The 24,520-nt window shown below is 37.5% G+C and overlaps 1 protein-coding gene across 2 annotated transcripts in view; it reads right to left on the reverse strand.

The window, feature by feature from the left end:
* Positions 1-24,520, reverse strand: part of EFCAB13 (EF-hand calcium binding domain 13) — a 122,641-nt gene that overhangs the window by 36,170 nt on the left and 61,951 nt on the right. For both annotated transcript variants that reach the window (XM_011962563.1, XM_011962564.1), the window contains 3 exons: positions 5,537-5,680; positions 3,074-3,148; positions 1,203-1,346 (listed from right to left, as the gene is read on the reverse strand). In XM_011962563.1, coding sequence (XP_011817953.1) covers positions 1,203-1,346; positions 3,074-3,148; positions 5,537-5,680 — 363 coding nt within the window. The remainder of the gene's footprint in view (positions 1-1,202; positions 1,347-3,073; positions 3,149-5,536; positions 5,681-24,520) is intronic.

Here is a 24,520-nt window from a genome sequence, read left to right on the forward strand (position 1 = left end):
TAACAAAAGAACCTGAAGCACTGCCACAGAGAAAAAGGGAAGAAAATCTATATTATTGGGTAGAAATTAGCCTTCTTTTCTTCATCAACCCTTTTGACCTCAAATCTTCCAATAAACAAAATAATCAATACATTTAAAGCCCAAAACCGCTAGCCTCAACTAAACAAAAGCTCAATGGATGAAAAGGATAAAACATTATTACAGAAAAAGACAATTCTTTGACAAAGACCCCTGACAGCTGCAATAGACATCTGCATCTGCAATAGACAAAAATTAAGGTGACATGCTTATGTTATTAGTAACATAAGCTGACAGCATGCTTATGTTACTAATCTCGTTCTGTATAAACATTCCACATAAAAGAACATAAACGTACTACGCACGTTTTTAACTTGTAGGCACTAAGACTACGAGAGAGTAGAAATGTCTACCTGTAGCCTACGTACTCTCCTTCCTGCATGTAGAATATCAGCAGTAAATGATGGAGACTTGCTTTACATTTTTTAGTCTATAGTCTTTATTATACAATACCTTTTTGAACTTTCTTTTTTTTTTTTTTTTTTTTTTTTTTTTTTTGCTTTTTTTTTAACTTGCTAAATAGAGGTGGTAGCTATCAGCAGGTGTGTTTTTCTGCCAAATTAAATAAAAGCCTATTTCAACAAAACAGTATGTAGCCGGGCGAGGTGGCGGGTGCCTGTAGTCCCAGCTACTTGGGAGGCTGAGGCAGGAGAATGGCATAAACCCGGGAGGCGGAGCTTACAGTGAGCTGAGATCCGGCCACTGCACTCCAGCCTGGGTGACAGAGCGAGACTCCGTCTCAAAAAAAAAAAAAGAACAAAACAGTATGAATATTCCAAGTACTGTTATTATAAAATTTGAATAGATGTCTTAACATTTCCTAATCATGCCCTCTGTGTTCATTGGGATATGCCATTTTCCAGTAACATACCACACAACTTGAAGGAACTCTGCATATTTGATCAATTTAGAGTAGTAATAAATTACATAACAATATTTTATATTGAATAGCCAAACAAGCTGAAGTTTCTTTATACAGTATTGCCTAAATGCATATATTGGCATTTTAATCATATTGGAACACTCCGTCTTGCCAAGTTCAAGATACAACGACAAATAAGAGTTGACAGAAAATAAAGTAATACCTTGGTATACTTTTTAATTTTAGTATTTGTAACACTCACCATCAACTGTAACTAGTTTCAGTGCAGCTAGAAATTCATCCTTTTTTAAATTACTATTCAAACTAGTCAGAGTATTCCACAGGTCAGAAACATTCATCGTCTCCTTTCTGAGGTTGTCGAGGGTTTCAATAGCATCAGGCAATACTAAAGGGTAAATAAAACACAAGTTTTATGAATGCTTATCCAAGAAGTTCACACAGTAAACTGTCATCTGCAATAGACAAAAATTAAGGTTTTTATGGTTTAAAATAATAAATATAGCATAAATGAACTGCCAACTTTCAAATATGAAAACATAATAAAATATTTAGCCTCAAATATAATGCATTTTTGAGGATCTTGAAATATTTTAAGAACTTAGTGCCCCAACCCTGAATAAACATTATAAATAATAATTTTTATTGAATTTAGATTTTTAAAAGTGTGAATTCAGAAACATTTTCAATTGATAATACAATTAAGTAGCTTTTGTTCTATATCTCTCCCTAAAATTCTCCTCTGGCTCCTACTTCCTCTTCAATCTATCACTGTAGACAATAAAAAGAAAGACTATTTCAATGCAAAATCATTGAAGCATCTTAAGCAAAGGAGTGAAATTATCTTACTACAAATTTGTAAAAAGTCACTGTGTTGCTATATAGAGAATTGATTCTCAGGAAGATTAGACAGTTAGGAAGAGCCAGCAGACATTAGTGACCAAGATTTTATTTATAACCTGTACAATCTTCTCAGCTGTGTGATTTTCTCCAGAAATGCTGTCAGACACAAGAAGGAAGGTAATTGGGTTCATTCGGGGTTGAGAGTTTTGCCAGATAGGTGCAACAAAAGTACACGGAGGCAAGATAGTCTAGGGTATTCGGTATGTATAGATAAGATAATTTAAACCAAATAAGGAGGAAAAGTGAAAACAGAAGGAGACTGATGGATTAGGAGAAAGCGGAGCGGAAAAGGGATGTAAGGTCCCAATGAGGTATATGGAACCAATAAAGAAGACATGCTCTGAGCAGTCTAATGAAGAAAAAAGAAAAAGAAGTAAACACAAACATGCAATATTAACGATGAGATATAAAATACAATGACAGAGATAGATTAGGTAATATACTATATAACTCTGTGCTAATAAAATTTTAATCTCCATAAAACTGAAATTCCTAGGAAAAATGAAGTAACTGACAAACAATCTCTTTCTCTGTATGATGTACCCCCGTATAGGAGACAAATTAAATCTTATATTGTAAGGTAAAAAGAGCTGCTACTTAAAATCTACTGTTACCTAACATGTAAGAACAAAATAACACAACGTTACTTTCAGTCCCAATTTTTAGAATGCATACTAACTTCACTCCATTAAAAACATACATATGTAACCTTACATTTCTTTATAGTGAGCTTCTGAGTGGCAAAACTATCTTTTCCATATTACCACACTTACAGCTTAACATAAAGCCTAGTACATATTAATGGTTCATAAATGTTACTGAATAAATTGGAAGACAGAAATGGCAACAGATGTAACCAGAAATTCTCATATTAGTACTCAGCCACTAGATGGCATCATTTTTCCTAAGTTGAAAGACATTTTAAATCCCCAAAAGGAATGCTATCCATGGTTCTAGCCCTCTATAAGTGTGCTGTGAAAAATAAAATTATGATAGCTCTTAATTCACTTGCATGTAGAAGACGCTCTAGAATTAGGGGTCATTACAGGGGATCAAAGTCAAATATAGCAGCAGGAAGCCAGGCATTTATTTGTCGGATGACCTGCAGGATAACCAGCTCTATAAGAGACTAAAATAGAGTGTTTATGCTCTTCTAGAATCTGTCAAACCATTTGGTCCACAAAAAGCAGAAGACGTGATATTCTTACGTACATAATTTTTCAGAGAAGCATTCCGTGTTGCTCATCATAGTATCAATGAATTCTTTAACATTCACTTTTTTTGTTTCTACAGGAAAAAGAAACACATTTTCTTCAGTATCTTTTAAGTGTTAAATTATTATGAAAAATATTATGTAAAATAAGTTATATATTTAGAAATATATAATTATATCCATCATGTAATACTAACCAATAAAAATACATGGGTATAAAGGGGAAAAGCAAATCAATTTACAGTAGAGAAGTAAACACTGAAAAACACCAAGAAAACTGGTCAAAATTCTTCCAGTCCTTCTGAAGCATACATAATATTTTTAACTTTATTTATATATTTATTTTTGAGACAGAGTCTCGCTCTGTTGCCCACGCAATCTCAGCTCACTGCAACCTCCGCCTCCCAGGTTCAAGCAATTCTCCCACCTCAGCCTCCCAAGCAGCTGGGATTACAGGCACGTCACCATGCCCGGTTAATTTTTGTATTTTTAGTAGAGACGGGGTTTCCACTACATGAATACACAATGGTGTATACCACAATTTATTTATACATTCTGTAGATGAATATCATGTTGCTTTCTTTCTCCTTTTTTGCCATTAAGATCAGTGCTGCCATGTACATTCTTGAACATGCTTCCTGGTACTTAAGTCCAAGAGATGTTCCAGGATTTATAGCTAAGAATAGTATTTCTAAACCATGGAGTATGAAAACTTTACAAGATACTTCATATTGTTTTCCAAAGTGGTTTTACCACTTTCACCATATTTACCAGTACTTAGAATAACATATTTCTTAATTTTTCCCAATTTTAGTGGATATAAAAATGTATCTCATGAGCCAGGCATGGTGGCTTGTGCCTGTAGTCCCAGCTACTCAGGAAGATGAGGTAGGAGTTTGAGCCCAGGAGTTTGAGGCCAAAAGATCTCTCTTTTTTTTTTTAAGTACCTCATTATGACCTAAACTTTGCACTTCCCTAATTACTAAAGATGTTGAGAACCTTTTCATGTGATTATTAGCAACTTGTGTCTTCATGTGGAAAATTTTTATAATTTCTATTGAGTTGTTAGTTTGTAAAAGTTGCCTATATATTCTCTATGATAATCATCACTGTTGTAAGTGTTGCAAATAACCAGTTTGTGCCTTGTATTTCATTCTCTTTGTTGTATCCTTTAACAAAGAGAAGTTCTTAATATATTCAAATTTATCAATCTTTTCTAGTTTCTTATTTTGCATCTTAAAAAATCCTATGTCAGAAAATTTTTCTTCTATTTGTTTTCTAAAACTTAGTTTTCACACCTGGATATTATTGAATATGGTGTGAGACAGGGATGTAACTCTATTCTTTCCATTTGAATAAGTAATTATTTCAGTACCATTTATTAAACAGTCCTTCTTTCCCCAGTTATCCACCACTTTATCATATGTGTTGCCATGTATGTTTGTGGATATGTTTGGAAGTTCCTTATCTTGTCCTATTGGTAAATTTCTCTATCCCTGTGCCATTCTTACACTCTTTTAGTCACTATGGCTTTATAAGGAGTGCTGATATCCAAGAGAGCAAGTTCCTCCCAACCCCCACCCCCCAACACACACACATCTCCACAAATGTTCTTCTTCAAGAGTGCTTTAGCTATTCTTAGCCTTTAGTCATTCATATAAATATTAGAATTAGCTTACAAAAAAGTCAGGATTTTATTAGAATTGCTTTGAACAAATAGGTTAATTAGAGAATTGACAGTTTTGGGTCTCTGAATCTACAGACATGGGATACATTCTTATTTATCTAGATTTTAATGTCTTCACAAAGTCTTATTTTCTCTATACAGGTGTCATACAACTTAGACATATTCCATTTTTTACTTTTTATTACAGAAAATGTTAAATATATACAAAATAGAAATAATAGTGTAATATGTTCATATACGATCTCTAGCGTCAACAATGATCAACTCATAGACAATATTATTTGACCTATCACCCCAGTCTCCTGTCAAGCCACTCTCACCCACTCCCTTTAAAAGAGCTGCTGCTAGGTTGCATGGGCACAGATACTTAAAACTGGTATACCTTTATTGTGAATTGTAGGCTTTGACATAATAATGAATCCTTATTTGCCCCCATTTAATGCCTTTCATCCTGACTTCTACCTTGTCAGACAGCAATACCACAAATTCTGCTTTCTTTTTGTTTACATTTTTGCCTAGGAAAAAATCTAAAAAAGACTATTTAAAAAATAAATAAAAAAGTTTTTTAATTAAAAAGACTATTAATATTGGTTAATTCTAAATAACAGGCTTTTGAGTGTTTTGTTGTACTTTTGAGTATTTCCATACTTTCTGGATCAGTTTAAATTTAACTTTTTATAATAAAAATGTTAGTCATTTTTCTAAGGAAAAAAATAACAAATTGACCCTCCTTCCAGATGTGTCTATGCAGTTTGCCTGAAAATATATCACTCACCACCAGCTTCAGTCAATTCTGTGATCTTCTTAAATTCTGGCTTAGAAAGGTAAATACCAAAATTTTGAAGACAAGCATTTAGATCCTCATAATCCACATTTTTATCTTTAATTTTATCAATGGCTTTAATGACACCAGGCAACGCTAAAAATAAAGGAGTATGCTAATAAGTATTAAAAGTAAGTCAGAAATAAAACACCACTAATAAGATGAATTTTAGTTCTAACACTAAATTAACAAAAATATAAATCACTTCAGCAATGTTACATACTAAAAGCATATCTAGAATCTTTAATAAAAAAACCAGTAAGTATCAAAATCAAAGTCAAAAATACATTATTCTAGGCCACACACAGTAGCTCACACCTGTAATTCAAACACTTTGAGAGACCAAGGCGGGAGAATCACTTGAGGCCAGGGATTTGAAAGCAGGTTGGGCAACAAAGCAAGACCCCTGTCTCCACAAAAAAAAAAAAAAAATTAGCTGGGCATAGTGGTGTGAGCCTCTATTCCTAGCTACTGGGGAGGCTGAGGTGGGAGAATTGCTCGAGCCCAGAAGATGGAGGGTGAGGTGAGCTATGATAGTACCACTGTGCTCCAACTTGGGCAACAGAGCAAGGCCATCTCAAAAAATATGATAGATAGATAGATACACATACACATATATATTATTCTACTATACTTTAGTCTCTGAACCTAAGGAAGCACCAATTTAATTGCACTGACAGTACAACTAAAATATATAGGAACAAAATATTACCTAATTTCTCCATTTAATTCCAACAATTTAAAATTCTTTGTACTCTGCTTCTCAGTAGCAGAAATAGAAGCAGAAAATTTTCAATCCAAAATGATAAACTTGGATAATTTTGTGGCAATACATGGCTCAGTCTTTCACCTTAGTTAATCTTCACCTTAGTTATTCACCTTAGTTAATCTTTCTAAATATACATATTATTACTTAGGAACCACTATTCTACATCTCTTCTTATAATAACTTGGAATTTACACATCATAAATTTGGTCAGTATTTTCTCCATAAAATATAAACTGATAAATTTTTACTGCAATTAAAGCATTCTTAAAGGAAATTACTTACAAATATACTGAACTCTTAAGAAGGCTAACTAACTGGAATTCATCTGGTTTAATCAGAAAATTTCAAACTAGAGGTGGCACCTTAAATCACTTGAAGGAAATGATGAAAAAACAGAGAGAGAGAGAGAGAGTGTATAAAAAAACAGAGGTTGTGTGTGTATGTGTGTATATTGTATGTGTTTGTATATTCCATCCCTCTCTCAATAAGCTTTATAATATACAAACACACACAATATACACACATACACACATATACACACAAAAACTCTAGAACAAATTAAACTCAAATAGGTTTTCTCTAATTCATTAGGATAGGTAAAGTAGGAAACTGGGCAGTAGAGGGCATTAAAGCCATTACCAGATATAAACTTCAAGTAGTCATTGGAAATCATTATGGCTTTCTAAACAAACAAGTGATGATCAAACTGATGTCTGAACTTGATGATTCTTAAAATTATTATTCAAAAGATGATTCTTTTAAAGAACATGTGTAAATAGTACAGCAAGATACATGTCCCTATCTTGTGAAAGAAATTTTTAAGTGAACAAAATTCCCATTTTAAAGTTAAAAGCTCTTTTTTAATTTTACAGGTAGAAACAGCAAGCCACCTTAAGCAAATTTGAGACACAATGGAAAATCATTTGCAGTCACCATAGGGATAGAATAACGAAACATTTTTCTTTCATCAGCTTCTATACATCCAATACCACATGGAATGCAGAAATCTGGGGAAAGGGTGGACCATTTATACAAAAAGCCCAGGAAAAAGAAGAGAACAAGTTTCCAACTATTATTCTTGAGATTCAAAGTTAGCATAATCTGTCAGAGAGGGATAGGGTTAAAAAAAAAAAAAAAAAGATGAAATGAGAGGCCTGGTCACTGTACTGAGTCAGCAAGGGGAAAATACGGTTCTAAATTCATAAGGTGGCTAATAAGAACTCTATTCTCACCTAACCCTCTAAGACTTGGGATTGTTTCCTATAAAGTGGCTGCTGAGTGAACATAAAGAGTTGTACCTTTGAGAATCTTGTTTAGCTTGTCCTGGAGCTTTCTTGCTTGAACTCAGACAATGCTTCCTTGATGCAGGTCCATATAAAGAGCTATACACTTGGGAGTACAGGCCAGTTTCACTACAAAGTTCTCCTGGCTAAGCATTAACACTTAGCATACAGCCTGAAGAAGAATCTCCCCTACCACCAGTATTATTAGCAGAAGAAGAGGACTTTTTAACTCCAGTCATACATCTAATGTATTCTCTCAGCATCAGCAGTTCCAGCTAGTAGCTAGTTCCAGACTTTCCTCATGAAAGTTGCAACAACAACTTCCTAGTCTAGGCAAATGACAGCCTAAGCGTCAGTCATTTCAAAGCAACCAATCTCTATTGGTTGTAGCAGTCCCCACTTTCAAGATGTATGTAACTGAATTCAGGCTTCAGATACAGAGAAAGACAGACACAAGTACAAGAAAGACTGGTTAATTAGATATAGAAAACAACAGGAAATGTATAGACCATGGTTCGGAAGGGGTTGAGAGCTTCCTACTATTCTGCCCATACAGGGATGCAAACATTGCATTTTAGAATATTCCTAGCATGAGAGGAGACACAATGGATTATTTCCATCCAAAGTGTGAATTATGATATTCCAGTAACACTAAATTGATTAGAAGTATAGAAGAAACAAAAGCAACTAGTCTATTTAGTCAGGTACAGCAAGGTTCACTGTGACTTAAGGCTAAAGCAATATATTGACAACAAAGGGACAGAAAAAAGAATGTCCAATAAGAATCATCAATAACAGGCTAGAAAAAGCAAAGGAGCATTACACTGAAGTAATACAACCAACACTAATAAACTGGGGTGGTAGAAAACACATTAAGAAAGATGATAAATTTCAACAGAATGGAACTATAAAAGCAAAACCTGGAAGAAAGCTATCAGTTTGCTATTATCAGATCCAAATCTTAACTTTAAGTGAATTAATGCAAATATTTTATGAACTTTTTAGTAAATCATATAAAAAAGGAATCTAATCTAGAAACTTTTAAAAAAATTATTGAGAAAGGGGTGTAACAACATGGCCAAATAGAAGTTTCCACTAATTGTCCCCCAGCAGGAGCACCAAATTTAACAATTATCTACACAAAAACAGCACATTCATAACTAACAACGTGGTGAGCACTCAAAGTACCTGGTTTTAACTTCGTATCACTGAAAGAGGCACTGAAGAGGGTAGGAAAAACCATCTTGAATCATCAATGCCATCCCTCCCTCATCCCCCAACACCAGCCATGTGGTACAGAGAGAGAATCTGTGTGTTTGGGAGAGAGAGAGCAGTGATTGTGAAACTTTCCATTGTATCTGCTGCCCTGTCAGAGCAGAAAGCAAAACCAGGCTGAACTCAGCTGATGCCCACCTACAGACAGAGATGAGGAACTTACTTGTTGGGAATTGGAGTAAACGTGACTTTGGTACGTTTTAGCAAAGAGACTGGTGGCATTTTGCCTCTGCCCTAGAGATTTGTGGAACTTTGAACTTGAGGGAGATGATTTAGGATATCTGGTGAAAGAAATTTCTAAGCAGCAAAGCATTCCAGAAGTTACCTCGGTACTGTTAAAAGCATCAGCTTTAAAAGGGAAACAGAGCATAAAAGTTCAGAAAGTTTGCAGCCTGACAATGCAATAGAAAAGAAAAACCCATTTTCTGAGAAGAAATTCAACCCAGCTGCAGAAATTTGCATAAGTAATGACGAGACAAATGTTAATCACCAAGACAATGGGGAAAATGTCTCCAGGGCATGTCAGAGACATTTGTGGCAGGCCTTCCCATCACAGGTCTGGAGGCCTAGGAGGAAAATATGGTTTCCTAGGCCAGGGCCAGGCCCCCCTGCTATGTGCAACCTAGGTACTTTGTGCCCTGCATCCCAGCCACTCTAGCTATGGCTAAAAGGGGCCAAGGTACAACTCGAGCCATGATTTCAGAGGGTGCAAGCCCCAGGCCTTGGCAGTTTCCATATGGTGTTGAGTCTGCAGGTGCACAGAAATTGAGAATTGAGGTTTGGGAACTTCTGCCTAGATTTCAAAGGACGTATGGAAATGCCTGGATGTCCAGGCAGAAGTTTGCTGCAGGGGTGGGGCCCTCATGGAGGACCTCTGCTAGGACAGTACAAAAGGGAAATGTGGGATTGAAGCCCCCACACAGTCCCCACTTGGGCACTGCCTAGTGGAGCTGTGAGAAGAGGGCCATCATCCTCCAGACCCCAGAATGGTAGATCTCCTGACAGCTTGCACCATGTGCCTGGATAAGCTGTAGACACTGAATGCCACCCCATGAAAGCAGCCAGCAGGAAGGCTGTACCCTGCAAAGCCACAGGGGCAGATGTGCCCAAGACCATGGGAACCCACTTCTTACATCAGTGTGATCTGGATGTGAGACACGGAGTCAAAGGAGATCATTTTGGAGCTTTAAGATCTGACTGTACTGCTGGATTTCAGACTTGCATGGGCTCTGTGGCCCCTTTGTTTTGGCCAATTTCTCCAATTTGGGATGGCTGTATTTTCCCAATGCCTATACCCTCATTGCATCTAGGAAGTAACTAACTTGCTTTTAATTTTACAGGCTTATAGGTGGAAGGGGCTTTCCTTGTCTCAAGTGAGACTTTGCACCATAGACTTCTGAGTTAATGCTGAAATGAGTGAAGACTTTTGGGAAGGCATGATTGGTTTTGAAATGTGAGGACATGAGATTTGGGAGTGGCTGGGGGTGGAATTATATGATTCGGCTGTGTCCCCACTCAAATATCATCTTGAATTGTAGCTCCCATAATTCCCACGTGTTGTGGGAGGGACCCGGTCAGAGTTAATTGAACCATGGAATCATGGGAGCAGTTTTCCCCATACTGTTCTCATGGTAGTGAATAAGTCTTACAAGATCTCATGGCTTCATAAAGGGAAACCCCTTTCACTTGGCTCTCATTCTCTCTCGCCATTGCCATGTAAGAAGTGCCTTTCACCTTCCGCTGTGATTGTGAGGTGGAACTGTGAGTCCATTAAACCTCTTTTTCTTTATAAATTACCCAGTCTTGGGTATGTCTTTATCAGCAGTGTGAAAACAGACTAACACAAACATACAGTGGGGAAAGGGCAGACTCTTCAACACACGGTGCTGAAAAACTGGATATCCATACGCAGAAGACTGAAACCAAGTGCCATCTCTCACCATATACAAAATCAAGTCAAAATGGATGAAAGACTTAAATCTAAAACCTCAAAATATGAAATTACTAAAATAAAACATTGGGGAAACTAGCCAAGACATTGGTTTGGGCAAAGATTTCTTGAGTAATGATGCAAAAGCACAGGCAACACACACAATAATGGACAAATGGAATCACATTAAGTTAAAAAGCTTCTGAACAGCAAAGGAAACAGTCAATAAAGTGATGAGATAACCCACAGAATGAAACAGTCAACAAAGTGAAGAGATAACAGAAAGTATTTGCAAACTACCCATCAGACAAGAGACTAATAACCAGAATATAGAAGGAGCTCAAACAACTCAACAGGAAAAAAATCTAATAATCTGATTTTAAAATGGGCAAAAGATCTGAATAGACATTTCTCAAAAGAAGACATATAAATATGGCCAACAGGTACATGAAAAAAAGATGTTCAAATCATTAATCATCACAGAAATGCAAGTGAAAAGTACAATGAGATATAATCTCATCTCAGTTAAAATGGTTTTTATGCAAAAGACAGTCAATGAGGATGTGGAGAAAACGGAAGCCTCATATACTTTGGTGGAAATGTAATGAGTACAGCCACTATGGAAAACAGTTTGGAGGCTCCTCAATAACTAAAAATAGAACTACCATAAAAACCAGTATTCATACTGGTAGCTATATCTCCAAAAGATGGGAAATCAGTATATCAAAGAAGTACCTGCACTCCCATGTTTATTGCAGCACTATTCACAACAGCTAAGATTTGGAAGCAACCTGTGTCCATCAACAAATGAATGGATAAAGAAAATGTGGTACATATACACAATGGAGTACTATTCAGTCATAAAAAACAAATGATATCCTGTCATTTGCAAAAACATGGATGGAACTGGATGTCAAAAGAATGAAATCCTGTCATTTGCAACAACATGGATGGATCTGGATGTCATCATGTTAAGTGAAATAAGCCAGGCACAGAAAGGCAAACTTCACATATTTTCACTTTTTATGGGAGCTAAAAATTAAAACAATTGAACTCATGGAGCTAGAGAGTAGAAAGATGGTTGCCAAAGGCTGGGAAGGGTAGTGGAGGCATGGTGGGGAAGTAGGGATGGTTAATGGGTACAAAAAAAAATAAAAGACTGAATAACACCTAGTATTTGCTAGCACAATAGGGTGAATGTAGTTAAAAATAAGTTGTACATTTAAAAATATCTAAAAGAGTATAATTGGATTGTTTGTAACACAAAGGATAAATGCTTGAGGTGATGGATATCCCATTTACCGTAATGTGATTATGATGCATTGCACACCTGTATCAAAATATCTCATGTAACCTATAAATATATATACATACTATGTATCCACAAAAATTAAAAATATAAAATAAAACAAAAGGATTATTGAGTTTCAACTAAACACCAAAATAAGTTCCAGCAAAAACCACATGATCATCTCAATAAACACAGAAACAGCATTTGACAAAATCCAACAGGAATTAATGATAAAAACTCTCAATAAGCTAGGAAAAGTAGAGAACTTTCTTTTTTTTTTTTTTTTTTTTTTTTGAGATGGAGTCTCGCTCTGTCACCCAGGCTGGAGTGCAGTGGCCAGATCTCAGCTCACTGTAAGCTCTGCCTCCCGGGTTTATGCCATTCTCCTGCCTCAGCCTCCCGAGTAGCTGGGACTACAGGCGCCCGCCACCTCGCCCGGCTAGTTTTTTGCATTTTTTAGTAGAGACGGGGTTTCACCATGTTAGCCAGGATGGTCTCGATCTCCTGACCTCGTGATCCGCCCGTCTCAGCCTCCCAAAGTGCTGGGATTACAGGCTTGAGCCACCGCACCCGGCCGAGAACTTTCTTGAACTGATGAAGCGCATCTATGAAACACTGACAGCTAACATTATACTTAATAATGAAAGGCTGACTGCTTTCCCTGTATTGGGAACAAGGAAAAAATGTCCACTCATCATTTCTATTCAACCTTCAACAGTGTACTGGAGGTTTAGCCAGTACAATAAGACAAAAAAATGAAAGACACCGTGATCAAAGAGAAAGAAATGAGCCTATTTTTATTCTCAGATGAAATTATCTGATACGTAGAAAATGTTGAAGAATCAAACAAAAATTTAATAGCACAAATAAACAAGTTTAGCAAGGTCTCAGGATATAGATGAATACTTAAAAATCAGACATATTTTTATATACTAGCAACAAACAAACTGAAAATGAAATTAAGGAAACAATTTCATTCATAATTATATCAAAAAGAATAACTACTTAGATTAATTTAACAAAAGAAATGTAAGACTTGTACTTTGAAAACTAAAAACATTGCTGAGAGAAATTAGAGATCTAAAAGAATAAAAAAAATTCATGTTTGTATATTGGAAGACTCAATATCATCAGGAAGATAAAGCTCAATTTCTACCAAAATCCCAGCAAGATTTTTTTTTTTTTAGAAATTAGCAAGTTAATCCTAAAACATATACAGAAATGCTAAGGATCTAAAATAGCCAAAATAATTTTGAAACAAAGTTAGACTTTACATTACTCAATTTGAAAACTTAATATAAAACTATAGCAATCAATGCTATGGGGTATTAGCACAGCAATAGGCATATACATCAATAGAATAGAATTGAAATTTCAGAAATAAACTCTTACATTTATCATCATATATCTGAGGATAATCTCCATGAAAACTTCCCACAATCTTGCAAGAGAGGTCAACAGGCAAATTTGGGAAATTCAGAGAATCTTTACAACATACTATATAAGACAACTATACCAAGACACATAGTGATCAGATTCTCCAAAGTGAATATGAAAGAAAATATCTTAAAGGCAACTAGAGCATGTCACATACAAAGGGAACTCCAACAGGCTAACAGTGGACACTTCAGCAGAAACCTTATAAGCCAGAGAGATTGGGGCATATATTCAGTATCCTTAAGAAAAGAAATTCCAACCAAGAATTTCATATCCAGTCAAACTAAGTTTCATAAGCAAAGGAGAAATAAAATCCTTTTCAGACAAGCAAATGCAAAGGGAATTCATTATCACTGGACCTGCATCACAAGAGGTTCTTAAGGGAGTGCTAAACATGGAAACAAAAGGCCATTACCTGCTACCACAAAAACACACTTAAGTACATAGCCCACTGACATTACAAAGTAACTATACAATCAAGCCTACATAACAACCAGCTAACAACATGACATCAAATACTGCACATATCAAGGTTACCTTTGAATGTAATCAGGTTAACACCCCACTTAAAAGATAGAAAGTGGCAAGTTGGATAAAGAAGCAAGACTCAGCTGTATGCTGCCTTTAAGAGCCCCATCTTGCATGCAATAACACCCATAGACTCAAATTAAAGGGATGGAAAAAGAACTATAAAGCAAATGGAAAACAAAAAGGAGCAGGGGTTGATATTTTTATTTCAGACAAAACAGACTTTAAACCAACAATGATCAAAAAGGACAAAGAAGGTCATTACACAATGATAAAGTGTTCAATTCAACAAGAAGACTTAACTGTCTTAAATATATATGGATCCAACACTGGAGCACCCAGGTTCATAAAACAAGTTCTTAGAGACCTACAATGAGACTTAGATAACCACACAATAATAGTGGGAGACTTCAACACCCTACTGACAGTGTTATAAATAACTCTTACAATTCAATAATAAGAAAACAAGCAACCAAAATTTTTAAAGGCAAATATACACTACTGCTTCCAGGTAGATGAAATAAATTTGCTCTTCCCTGCTCCTCCCACTAAATGTAACTAAAACTTTGTGCACTATATTTTTTAAAAAAACATAAGACTCTGAAACATGGTATCCATTGCAGCATTATTCACAATAAACAAGACATGGAAACAACCTAAATGTCCATTCACAGACAAATGGATAAAGAAAATGTGGTATATACACACAATGAAATTTTGTTCAGCCTTAGAAAAGAACGAAATCCTGCTATATATAACAACATGGAGGAGCCTGGATGATATTATGCTCAGTAAAATAAGCCAGTCACAGAATGACAAATACTGTATGATTCCACTATATGAGATATCTAAAATAGTATGTTAGAAAAAGTGGAATGGTGGTTGTCAGGAGATAGCGGGGAGGAAAAATAATATTCTCTTCAGAGGGTTTCAGTTATGCAAGATGAGTAAGTACTAGAGCTCTGCTGTACAATATTGTGCCAATAGTTAACCATACTGTATTGTGTATTTCAAATGTGTTAAGAGATCTCATGTTAAGTGTTCTTACCACAATAAAAATACGTAAGATTTTTTAAAAGACTCAGAAACATGGAGAAAAGGCAGACCAGCTAGAGACCTCAGGACCTAAGGAATGACATGGTGGTGAGGTTCCTGCATTTTCTTTTTACCTCATACATTACAGACTTAGAGCTAAAGAATCCAGTAACCCAGAAACACCAATTGGCACCAACAAAAAAATGCCCTAAGAGAAGCCTGCTGTCTGTAACCAAAGGGTGAGGAAAAGGGCAGCCCAACAGGACAGAAAACTTAGATAACCTCTCTACTCCAACCAAACACCACAAGAAAAACTGTGGTTTCACTGCCATCTATACCAGCAAGGGCCAAGTGTAAATCCTGGATTTTCACCTTCACAAGGCACTCCAACACCCTGACAGGTGATGACGGAAGACCCAGTAGAGGGTGGGAACTTTTATCCCCACTGACCTGATAACAAAGTCCTCCCAACCAGCAGCGTCAGTGGAGACCATGTGAGGAACCCAGATTTCTACCCCCATTCAATATTAACAACGTGTTATTCCACCTCCTCCCTAAGACAGTATCAGAGGAGGACCAGTAGAGACAGAACTTTCAATACCACCCAAGAATAAAAAGGTTAACCCCTGTGGTATAAGCAGAGACCATATAGGGACCCAGAATTCTTATCCTTGCCCAGCAGTAATGATAAGGCTGAGCGGGAAAGCTGGATTTCTATCTCCACCTGGAAGTAAGGAGGTTGAGTCTGCTCTTTTTCTGCTAGAGCAGAGTCACAGAAAGACAGCTAAAACAAAAGGTTCAAACAAGAGTCTCATAACATAATACAAAAGTATCCAGGCTATAATTAAAATCACTTATCATATTAAGGACCAAGGAGATCTCAAACTAAATGAAAAAAAAAGACAACTGATAGATGCTAACATCAAGATGACAGAGATGGGCAAATTATCTGACAAAGATTTTTTAAAGCAGCCATAAAAATGGTTCAGTAAGCAATTATAAATACACTTGAAACAAATAAAAACATTGGAGTACCTCAGCAAAGAAATATTAATAGAAAGTTTCAGCAAGGAATTAGAAGACATAAAGAACCAAAAGGAGATTTTAGAACTAGAAAATGCAATAGCTGAAAATAAAAGGCTCAGTAGATCTGGCATTGGAGAAAAGAAATTTATTATAAATAAATAAACGATAAATAACAAAATCTCAGAGTATAGACTCCAAAGCTTAATGTATGAAACAGAGGAGAATCAATAAACTGAAATACAGAGTAATAAAAATTACCCAATGAACAACACTGAGAAAATACACTGCAAAAAATTAACAGAGCTTCAGGATTGTATAGAAATATACACAAATATCTAACATTTGTATTATCAGAGTTCTAGAAAGAGAAGAGAAAAAAAACAGAGCTAAAAATTACTCAAATAAATAATGAGTGAACATTTCCCAAAATTTAAGCAAGAGACATTAACCTACAAATTCAAGAAACTTATTGAACCTCAAACAAGATAAACCCAAAGAAATCCATGTCAAGGCACATCATAATTAAAATTGCAAAAACTAAAGAGAAAGAAAAAAATATTGATAGCCAAAGAAAACAATACATTGCCTACAAGGGAAAGAATAAACCAATCTGCATGATAGGATTTTTCATCAGAAATCACGGAAGCCAGAAGGAAGTGGTACGGTATTTTCTAAATGCTGAAAGTAAAAGGACTGTCAACCCCAAATCTTATACTCAGAAAAAGTATTCTTTAGGAGACTAGGTAAAACAAAGATATTCTCAGGTGAAAGACAATTAAGAGAATTAGTTGCCAATGAACCTATTAATGTCTAAAGGAAGTTCAGAAAGAAAAGGAAAAAATAACTTTGAAACTCAAGAAGGAACAAAGAAAATAGCAAGCCCAAATATGAGCAAATATAATAGGCATTCCTTCTCTTACTGAGTTGTTCCTTGTTTGTTTGTTTGTCTGTTTTTTGAGACAGGGTCTCACTCTATCACCCAGGCTGCAGTACGGTGGTGAAGTCATGGCTCACTGCAGCCTTAACTTCCCAGGCTCAGGTGATCCTCCCATCTCAGTCTCTTGAGTAACTAGGACTACAGGAGTGCACCGCTGCGCCCAACTAATTTTTGTACTTTTGGTAGAGACAGGGTTTCGCCATGTTGCCCAGACTGGTCTCGAACTCTTGGACTCGAGCAATTCACTCACTCCGGCCTCCCAAAGTGCTGGGATTACAAATGTGAGCCACTGCACATAGTCCCCCTGTTTAGTTTTATAAATTATATTTAATGCTTGCAGCCAAAATGTTAACACTTTCTGATGTGGTTTTAATTGTATATAAAGGAAATATTTAAGACAATTATAAATGGAGGAGAATAAAGGGCATAAAAGAAGACAAAATTTCTATACTTCACTTGAACTGGTAAAATGATGACACCAATTGTATAATAAGTCATTAATATGTAATGTAATACCTGAAGCAACCACTAAAGAAACTTATACAAAAAGATACACTCTAAAACACTATAGATAAAGCAAAACGACATTCAAAAAATAGGCAAAAGATTTGGATAAATATTTCAATAAACACATATGAATGGTGGCCAGGCACAGTGGCTCACACCTATCATCTCAGCATTTTCAGAGGCCAAGGCGGTGGACTGCTTGATATCAGGAGTTCAACACAGGGAGACCACATCTCTACAAAAGATTTTTTTTTTTAATTAGCCAGGCTGAGTGGCATGTGCCTGTGATCCCAGCTACTTGGGAAGCTGAGGTGGAAGGATTATTTGAGCCCAGGAGGTCTAGGCTGCAGTGTGCAGTGATTGAGCCACTGCACTCCAGCCTGGGTGATAGAGCAAGACCCAGTCTCATAAAAAAGATTATGAATGGCTAGTAAGCACGTGAAAATATGCTTGACAAAATTACTCATTAAGGAAATGCAAAACTAAAACCACAGTGAAATACCATTTCACACCTATTATAAAGTTATAATAATAAAATAATATCAAGTGTTGATAAGATGTGAAGAAACTAGAATCCTCATACATTGCTTGTGAAAAATGAAAATGTTATAGACACTTTGGAAAACAATTTTGACAGTTTAAGAGTTAAACATAAATTCACCATATAACCTAGCAATTCTTCTCTTAGGAATCTCCCCAAGAGAAATAAAAGTGTATGTCCAGAGGGAAACATGTATACAAATGTTAACTTCAGTATTATTTGTAACAGCCCCAAATTGGAAACAATCAAATGTCCATGAGCCAATGGGCCACCAACAAAGTAAAGAATATCCATACAATATAATATAGATTTATTTAGCCATAAAAGAGGATGAACTACCGATACATACTACATAAATTAACCTTAAAAACCAGAAGTGTGATGTCACCAAAATGGCAGAGCAGAAGCAATCTGGCTTCATTCTCCCCTACCGAAAACCAAAAACAAATATCCGGTGCCAAGATTAACACCAGTAATATCCCAGGACTCATATCAGAAGCTGAAATGACTCCTGGGGGCACGGAGAAGTGAAAAATCTCCAAGCAGATGGTAAGAGAAAAAGACTTCTATATCCACAACACCTCTCCACCAACCTGCCAGGTACCATGAGGAAGGGTTCCCCTGAAATCTTCATTTCTACAGTGGAAAAAGTGAGACCATGGCAGTCAGCCAGCTTCTCCACCATCTTGGGTTCCTTTATAGGAAAACTATTCCTGAATCAACCCAAAGGAAGTATTATGAGTGCCTATAGGCAATAAAACCCCTGAGGGCATCTAGCAACTAAAAGGGAGGTGGGACCAGCCACCCCAGGCCACAGAATTCTGCTCTGTATCTCAGCCAAAGGAGACACCAAATCAGAGTGGCTGTTCAGCAGTACCACACTGTAGGAAGGCACATGCCATGGCTCCACTCAGCATGAACCTATAGACAGCCTTCCCACACAGCTAGAGTATCCCTTTTAAGACCTCCCCATTTGAGACATGCAGGACTCTGACCATTTGTGAAGCCAAGGCAAATCTGGGTTTAAAATACAATCTAGTGCCAAAAAGATGCAGTGATCTAGGGTTAACAGGACTCAACAGGCAAAGTACAAAAATCCTCTAAGCATATATAGGCTGGGAAGACCAAAACAAGCTAGACAGCAAAGACTGGAATAAATAACTAATGGTTCAATGTGAAGATACAGACATACGTCCACAAGGAAAAACAGCAAACTAAAAACCATGACCTCCTCAGAAGGACAGAGTAAAGAGCTACTGACTGATCTTAACAAGACAGCAATGTGTGAGCTCTCAGATCAAGAATCCACAATAGTGGTTTTAAGGAAATCTCATCAAAGACTGTAGAAAGAGACAAAGAAGGTCACCATATAATAATAAAAGGGCTGATCCAATAAGAGGATATAACAATTATACATATATATGTACACAACAACAGAGGACCCAAATATATAAAGCAAACATTAATAGACCTAAAGGGAGAGACAGACTGCAATGCAATCCTACTACAGGACTTCAACACACCATTCTCAGTAATGGACAGATGATCCAGAAAGAAAATCAACGAAGAAACATCAAAGTTAAACTACACTCTAGACCAAATGAACCTGACATTTGCAGAACATTTCATCCAACTGCTGCAAATATACATTATTCTCATCAGCACATTGAACATTCTCCAGGACAGGCCATATGTCAGGCCACAAAAGAAGTCTCAACAAATTTTTAAAAGTCAAAATCATATGAGGTATTTTTCTGATCCCAATATAATAAAACTAAAAATCAATAACTAAGGAATTTTAGGAACTATGCAAACACTGAGACTGCTGGCAAGATGGCAGAATAGGAACAGCTCCAGTCTGCAGCTCCCAGCAAGACCAACACAGAAGGCGGGTGATTCCTGCATTTCCAACTGAGGTACCCTGCTCATCTCATTGGGACTGGTTAGGCAGTGGGTGCAGCCCACGGAGGACGAGCAGAAGCATCGCCTCACCCAGGAAGTGCAAGGAGCAGGTGGCGGTGGCAGGGGGTGGCGGGGGGAGCGCCCTCCTCCAGCCAAGGGAAGCCTTGAGAGACTGCTATCTGGCCCAGATACTATGCTTTCCCCATGGTTTTGCAATCTACAGACCAGGAGATTCCTTCACATGCCTACACCACCAGGGCCCTGGGTTTCAAGCATAAAACTGGATGGCTGTTTGGGCTGACACCAAGCTAGCTGCAGGAGTTTATTTTTGTACCCCAGAGGCACCTGGAATCCCAGCGAGACAGAACGGTTTACTCTCCTGGAAAGGGGGCCGAAGACAGGGAACCAAGTGGTCTGGCTCAGCAGGACCCACTCCTATGGAGCCCAGCAAGCTAGGCTGGGTTGAAATCCTCGCTGCCAGCACAGCGGTCTGAAGTCCAACTGGAACAATCAAGCTTGGTGTGGGGAGGGGCATCCACTGTTACTGAGGCTTGAGTACCTCAGTTTTCCCCTGACAGCGCTAAAAAGGCCTGGAAGTTCGAACTGGGTAAAACTCAACACAGTGTGGCAAAGCGGCTGCAGCCAGACTACCTCTCTAGATTCCTCTTCACTGGGAAGGGCATCTCTGAAAGAAAGGCACCAGCCCCAGTCAAGGGGTTATAGATAAAACTCCCATCTTACTGGGACAGAGCACCTGGGGGAAGGGGCGGCTGTGGGCACAACTTCAGCGGACTTAAACATTCCTGCCTGCTGGCTCTGAAGACAGCAGTGGATCCTGACAAGGAGGGCTCTCCCAGCACAGCACTCGAGCTCTGGTAAGGGGCAGACTGCCTCCTCCACTGGGTCCCTGACTCCCATACCTCCTGACGGTGAGAGACCTCCCAACAGGGGTTGTCAGACACCTCATGCAGGAGAGCTCCGGCTGGCATCAGCCCAGTGCCCCTCTGGGACAAATCTTCCAGAAGAAGGAACAGCAGCAATCTTTGCTGTTCTGCAGCCTACACTGGTAATACCCAGGCAAATATGGTATGGAATGGACCTCCAGCAAACTGCAGCAGACCTGCAGAAGAGGGGCATGACTGTTAGAAGAAAAAGTAACAAACAGAAAACATTATCAACAAAAGGAACCCCATACAGAAACCCCATCCAAAGATCAAAGGTAGATAAATCCATAAAGATGAGGAAAAACCAGCACAAAAACGCTGAAAATTCCAAAAACCAGAATGTCTCTTCTCATCCAAATGATTGCAACTCCTCTCCAGCAAGGGCACAAAACTAGACAGAGAATGATTTTGACGATTTGACAGAAGCAGTCTTCAGAAAGTGGGTAACCACAAACTCCTCTGAGCTAAAGGAGTATGTTCTAACCCAATGCAAAGAAGCTAAGAGCCCTGACAAAAAGTTACAGGAACTGCTAATAGAACAACCAATTTAGAGAAGAACATAAATGACCTGATGGAGCTGAAAAACACAGCACAAGAACTTCATGAAACATACACAAGTATCAATAGCTGAATCAATCAAGCAGAAGAATGGATATCAGAGATTGAAGATCAACTTACTGAAATAAGGTGTGAAGACAAGATTAGAGAAAAAAGATTGAAAAGGAATGAATGAAGCCTCCAAAAAATATGGGACTATGTGAAAAGACCAAACCTACAATTAATTAGGGACCCTGAAAGTGACAGAGAGAACGGAACCAAGTTGGAAAACACACTTCAGGATATTATCTGGGAGAACTTCCCTGATCTGGCAAGACAGGGCAATGTTCAATTTCAGGAAATACAGAGAATACCACTAAGATACTCCTCAAGAAGAGCAACCCTAAGGCACAAAACCATCAGATTCTCCAGGGTTGAAATGAAGGAAAAAAAGTTGGCCAGAAACAGTGTCTCACGCCTGTAATCCCAGCACTCTGGGAGACCGAGGCAGGCAGATCATGAGGCCAGGAGATCGAGACCATCCTGGCTAACACAGTGAAACCCCGTCTATACTAAAAAAATACAAAAACCTGGCGGGGCGTGGTGGCAGGCACCTGTAGTCCCAGCTACATGGGAGGCTAAAGCAGGAGAATGGTGCGAACCCAGGAGGCAGAGCTTGCAGTGAGTGGAGACGTGCCACTGCACTCCAGCCTGGGTGACAGAGTGAGACTCCGTCTCAGTAAAAAAATAAAATAAAATAAAAGTTAAGGGCAGCCAGAGAGAAAGGTCAGGTTACCTACAAAGGGAAGTCCATCAGACTAACAGCGGATATCTCTGCAGAAAACCTACAAGCCAGAAGAGAGTGGGAGCCAATACTCAACATTCTTAAAGAAAAGAATTTTCTAACCAGAATTTCATATCCAGCCAAACTAAGTTTTATAAGTGAAGGAGAAATAAAATCCTTACATATAAGCAAATGCTGAGGGATTTTGTGAACACCAGGCCTGCCTTGCAAGAGCTCCTGAAGGAAGCACTAAATATAGAAAGCAAAAACTGGTACCAGCCACTGCAAAAAAAAACCACTTGTATATAAAGACCAATCACACTATGAAGAAACTGCATCAACTAATGTCCAAAATAACCAGCTAGCATCATGATGACAGGATGAAATTCACATATAACAATATTAACCTTAACTGTAAACAGGCTAAATTCCTCAATTAAAAGACACAGACTGGCAAATTAAGAGTCAAGAACCATCAATGTACTGTATTCAGGAGACCCATCTCACATGCAAAGACACACATAGGCACAAAATAAAGGGATGGGGAAATATTTACCATGCAAATGGAAAGCAAAAAAAAAACAAACCAGGGTTGCAATCCTAGTCTGTCATAAAACAGCCTTTAAACCAACAAAGATCAAAAACGACAAAGAAGGGATTAATGCAACAAGAGCAGCTAACTATCCTAAATATATACGCACCCAATACAGGAGCACCCAGATTCATAAAACAAGTTCTTTGAGACATACAAAGATACTTAGACTCCCACAGTGAAAGTGACAGACTTTAACACCCCACTGTCAATATTAGACAGCTCAAGGAGACAAAAATTAACAAGGATATTCAGGACTTGAACTCAGCTCTAGATCAAGCAGACCTAATAGACACCTACAGAACTCTCCACCCCAAATCAACAGAATATACATTCTTCTCAGCACTACATCACACTTATTCTAAAATTAACCACATAATTGGAAGTAAAATACTCCTCAGCAAATGTAAAAGAATGGAAATCATAACAGTGTCTCAGACCACAGTGCAATCAAATTAGAACCCAGGATTAAGAAACTCACTCAAAACCAAACAACTACATGGAAACTGAACAACCTGCTCCTGAATGACTAATGGGTAAATAACGAAATGAAGGCAGAAATAAATAAGTTACTTGAAACAAATGAGAACAAAGACATAATGTACCAGAATCTCTGGGATGCAGCTAAAGCAGTGTTTAGAGGGAAATTCATAGCACTAAATATCCACAGGAGAAGGCAGGAAAGATCTAACATCAACACCCTAACATCACAATTAAAAGAACTAGAGAAGCAAGAGCAAGAAAATTCAAATGCTATCAGAAGACAACATATAACTAAGATCAGAGAAAAACAGAAAGAGATAGAGACATGAAGAATACTTCAAAAAATCAATGAATCCAGAAGCTGGTTTTTTGAAATGATTAACAAAATAGATAGACTGCTAGCAAGACTAATAAAGAAGAAAACAGAAAAGAATCAAATAGACACAATAAAAAATGATAAAGAGGATATCAGCACTGACCCCACAGAAATACAAACTACCATCAGAGAATACTATAAACACCTCTACACAAATAAACTAGAAAACCTAGAAGAAATGGATAATTTCCTGGACACTTACACTCTCCCAAGACTAAACCAGGAAGAAGTTGAATCCCTGAATAGACCAATAACAAGTTCTGAAAATGAGGCAGTAATTAATAACCCACCAACCAATAAAAGCCCAGGACCAGATTGATTCAGAGTTAAATTCTACCAGAGGTACAAGGAGGGGTTGGTAGCATTCCTTCTGAAACTATTCCAAACAATAGAAAAAGAAGGACTCCACTCTAACTCATTTTATGAGGCCAGCATCACCCTGATACCAAAACCAGGCAGAGACACAACAAAAAAAGAAAATTTCAGGCCAACATCTCTTATGAACATTGATGTGAAAATCCTCAGTAAAATACCAACAAACAGAATCCAGCCACACATCAAAAAGCTTACCACCACGATTAAGTCAACTTCATCCCTGGGATGCAAGGCTGGTTCAACATATGCAAATCAATAAATGTAACCCATCACGTAAACAGAACCAATAACAAAAACCACATGATTATCTCAATAGATGCAGAAAAGGCCTTCAATAAAATTAAACACCCCTTCATGCTAAAAACTCTCAATAAACTAGGTACT

The sequence above is a fragment of the Colobus angolensis genome, unplaced genomic scaffold, assembly GCF_000951035.1.
Source record: "Colobus angolensis palliatus isolate OR3802 unplaced genomic scaffold, Cang.pa_1.0 Scaffold597, whole genome shotgun sequence".
NCBI lineage: Eukaryota > Metazoa > Chordata > Mammalia > Primates > Cercopithecidae > Colobus > Colobus angolensis.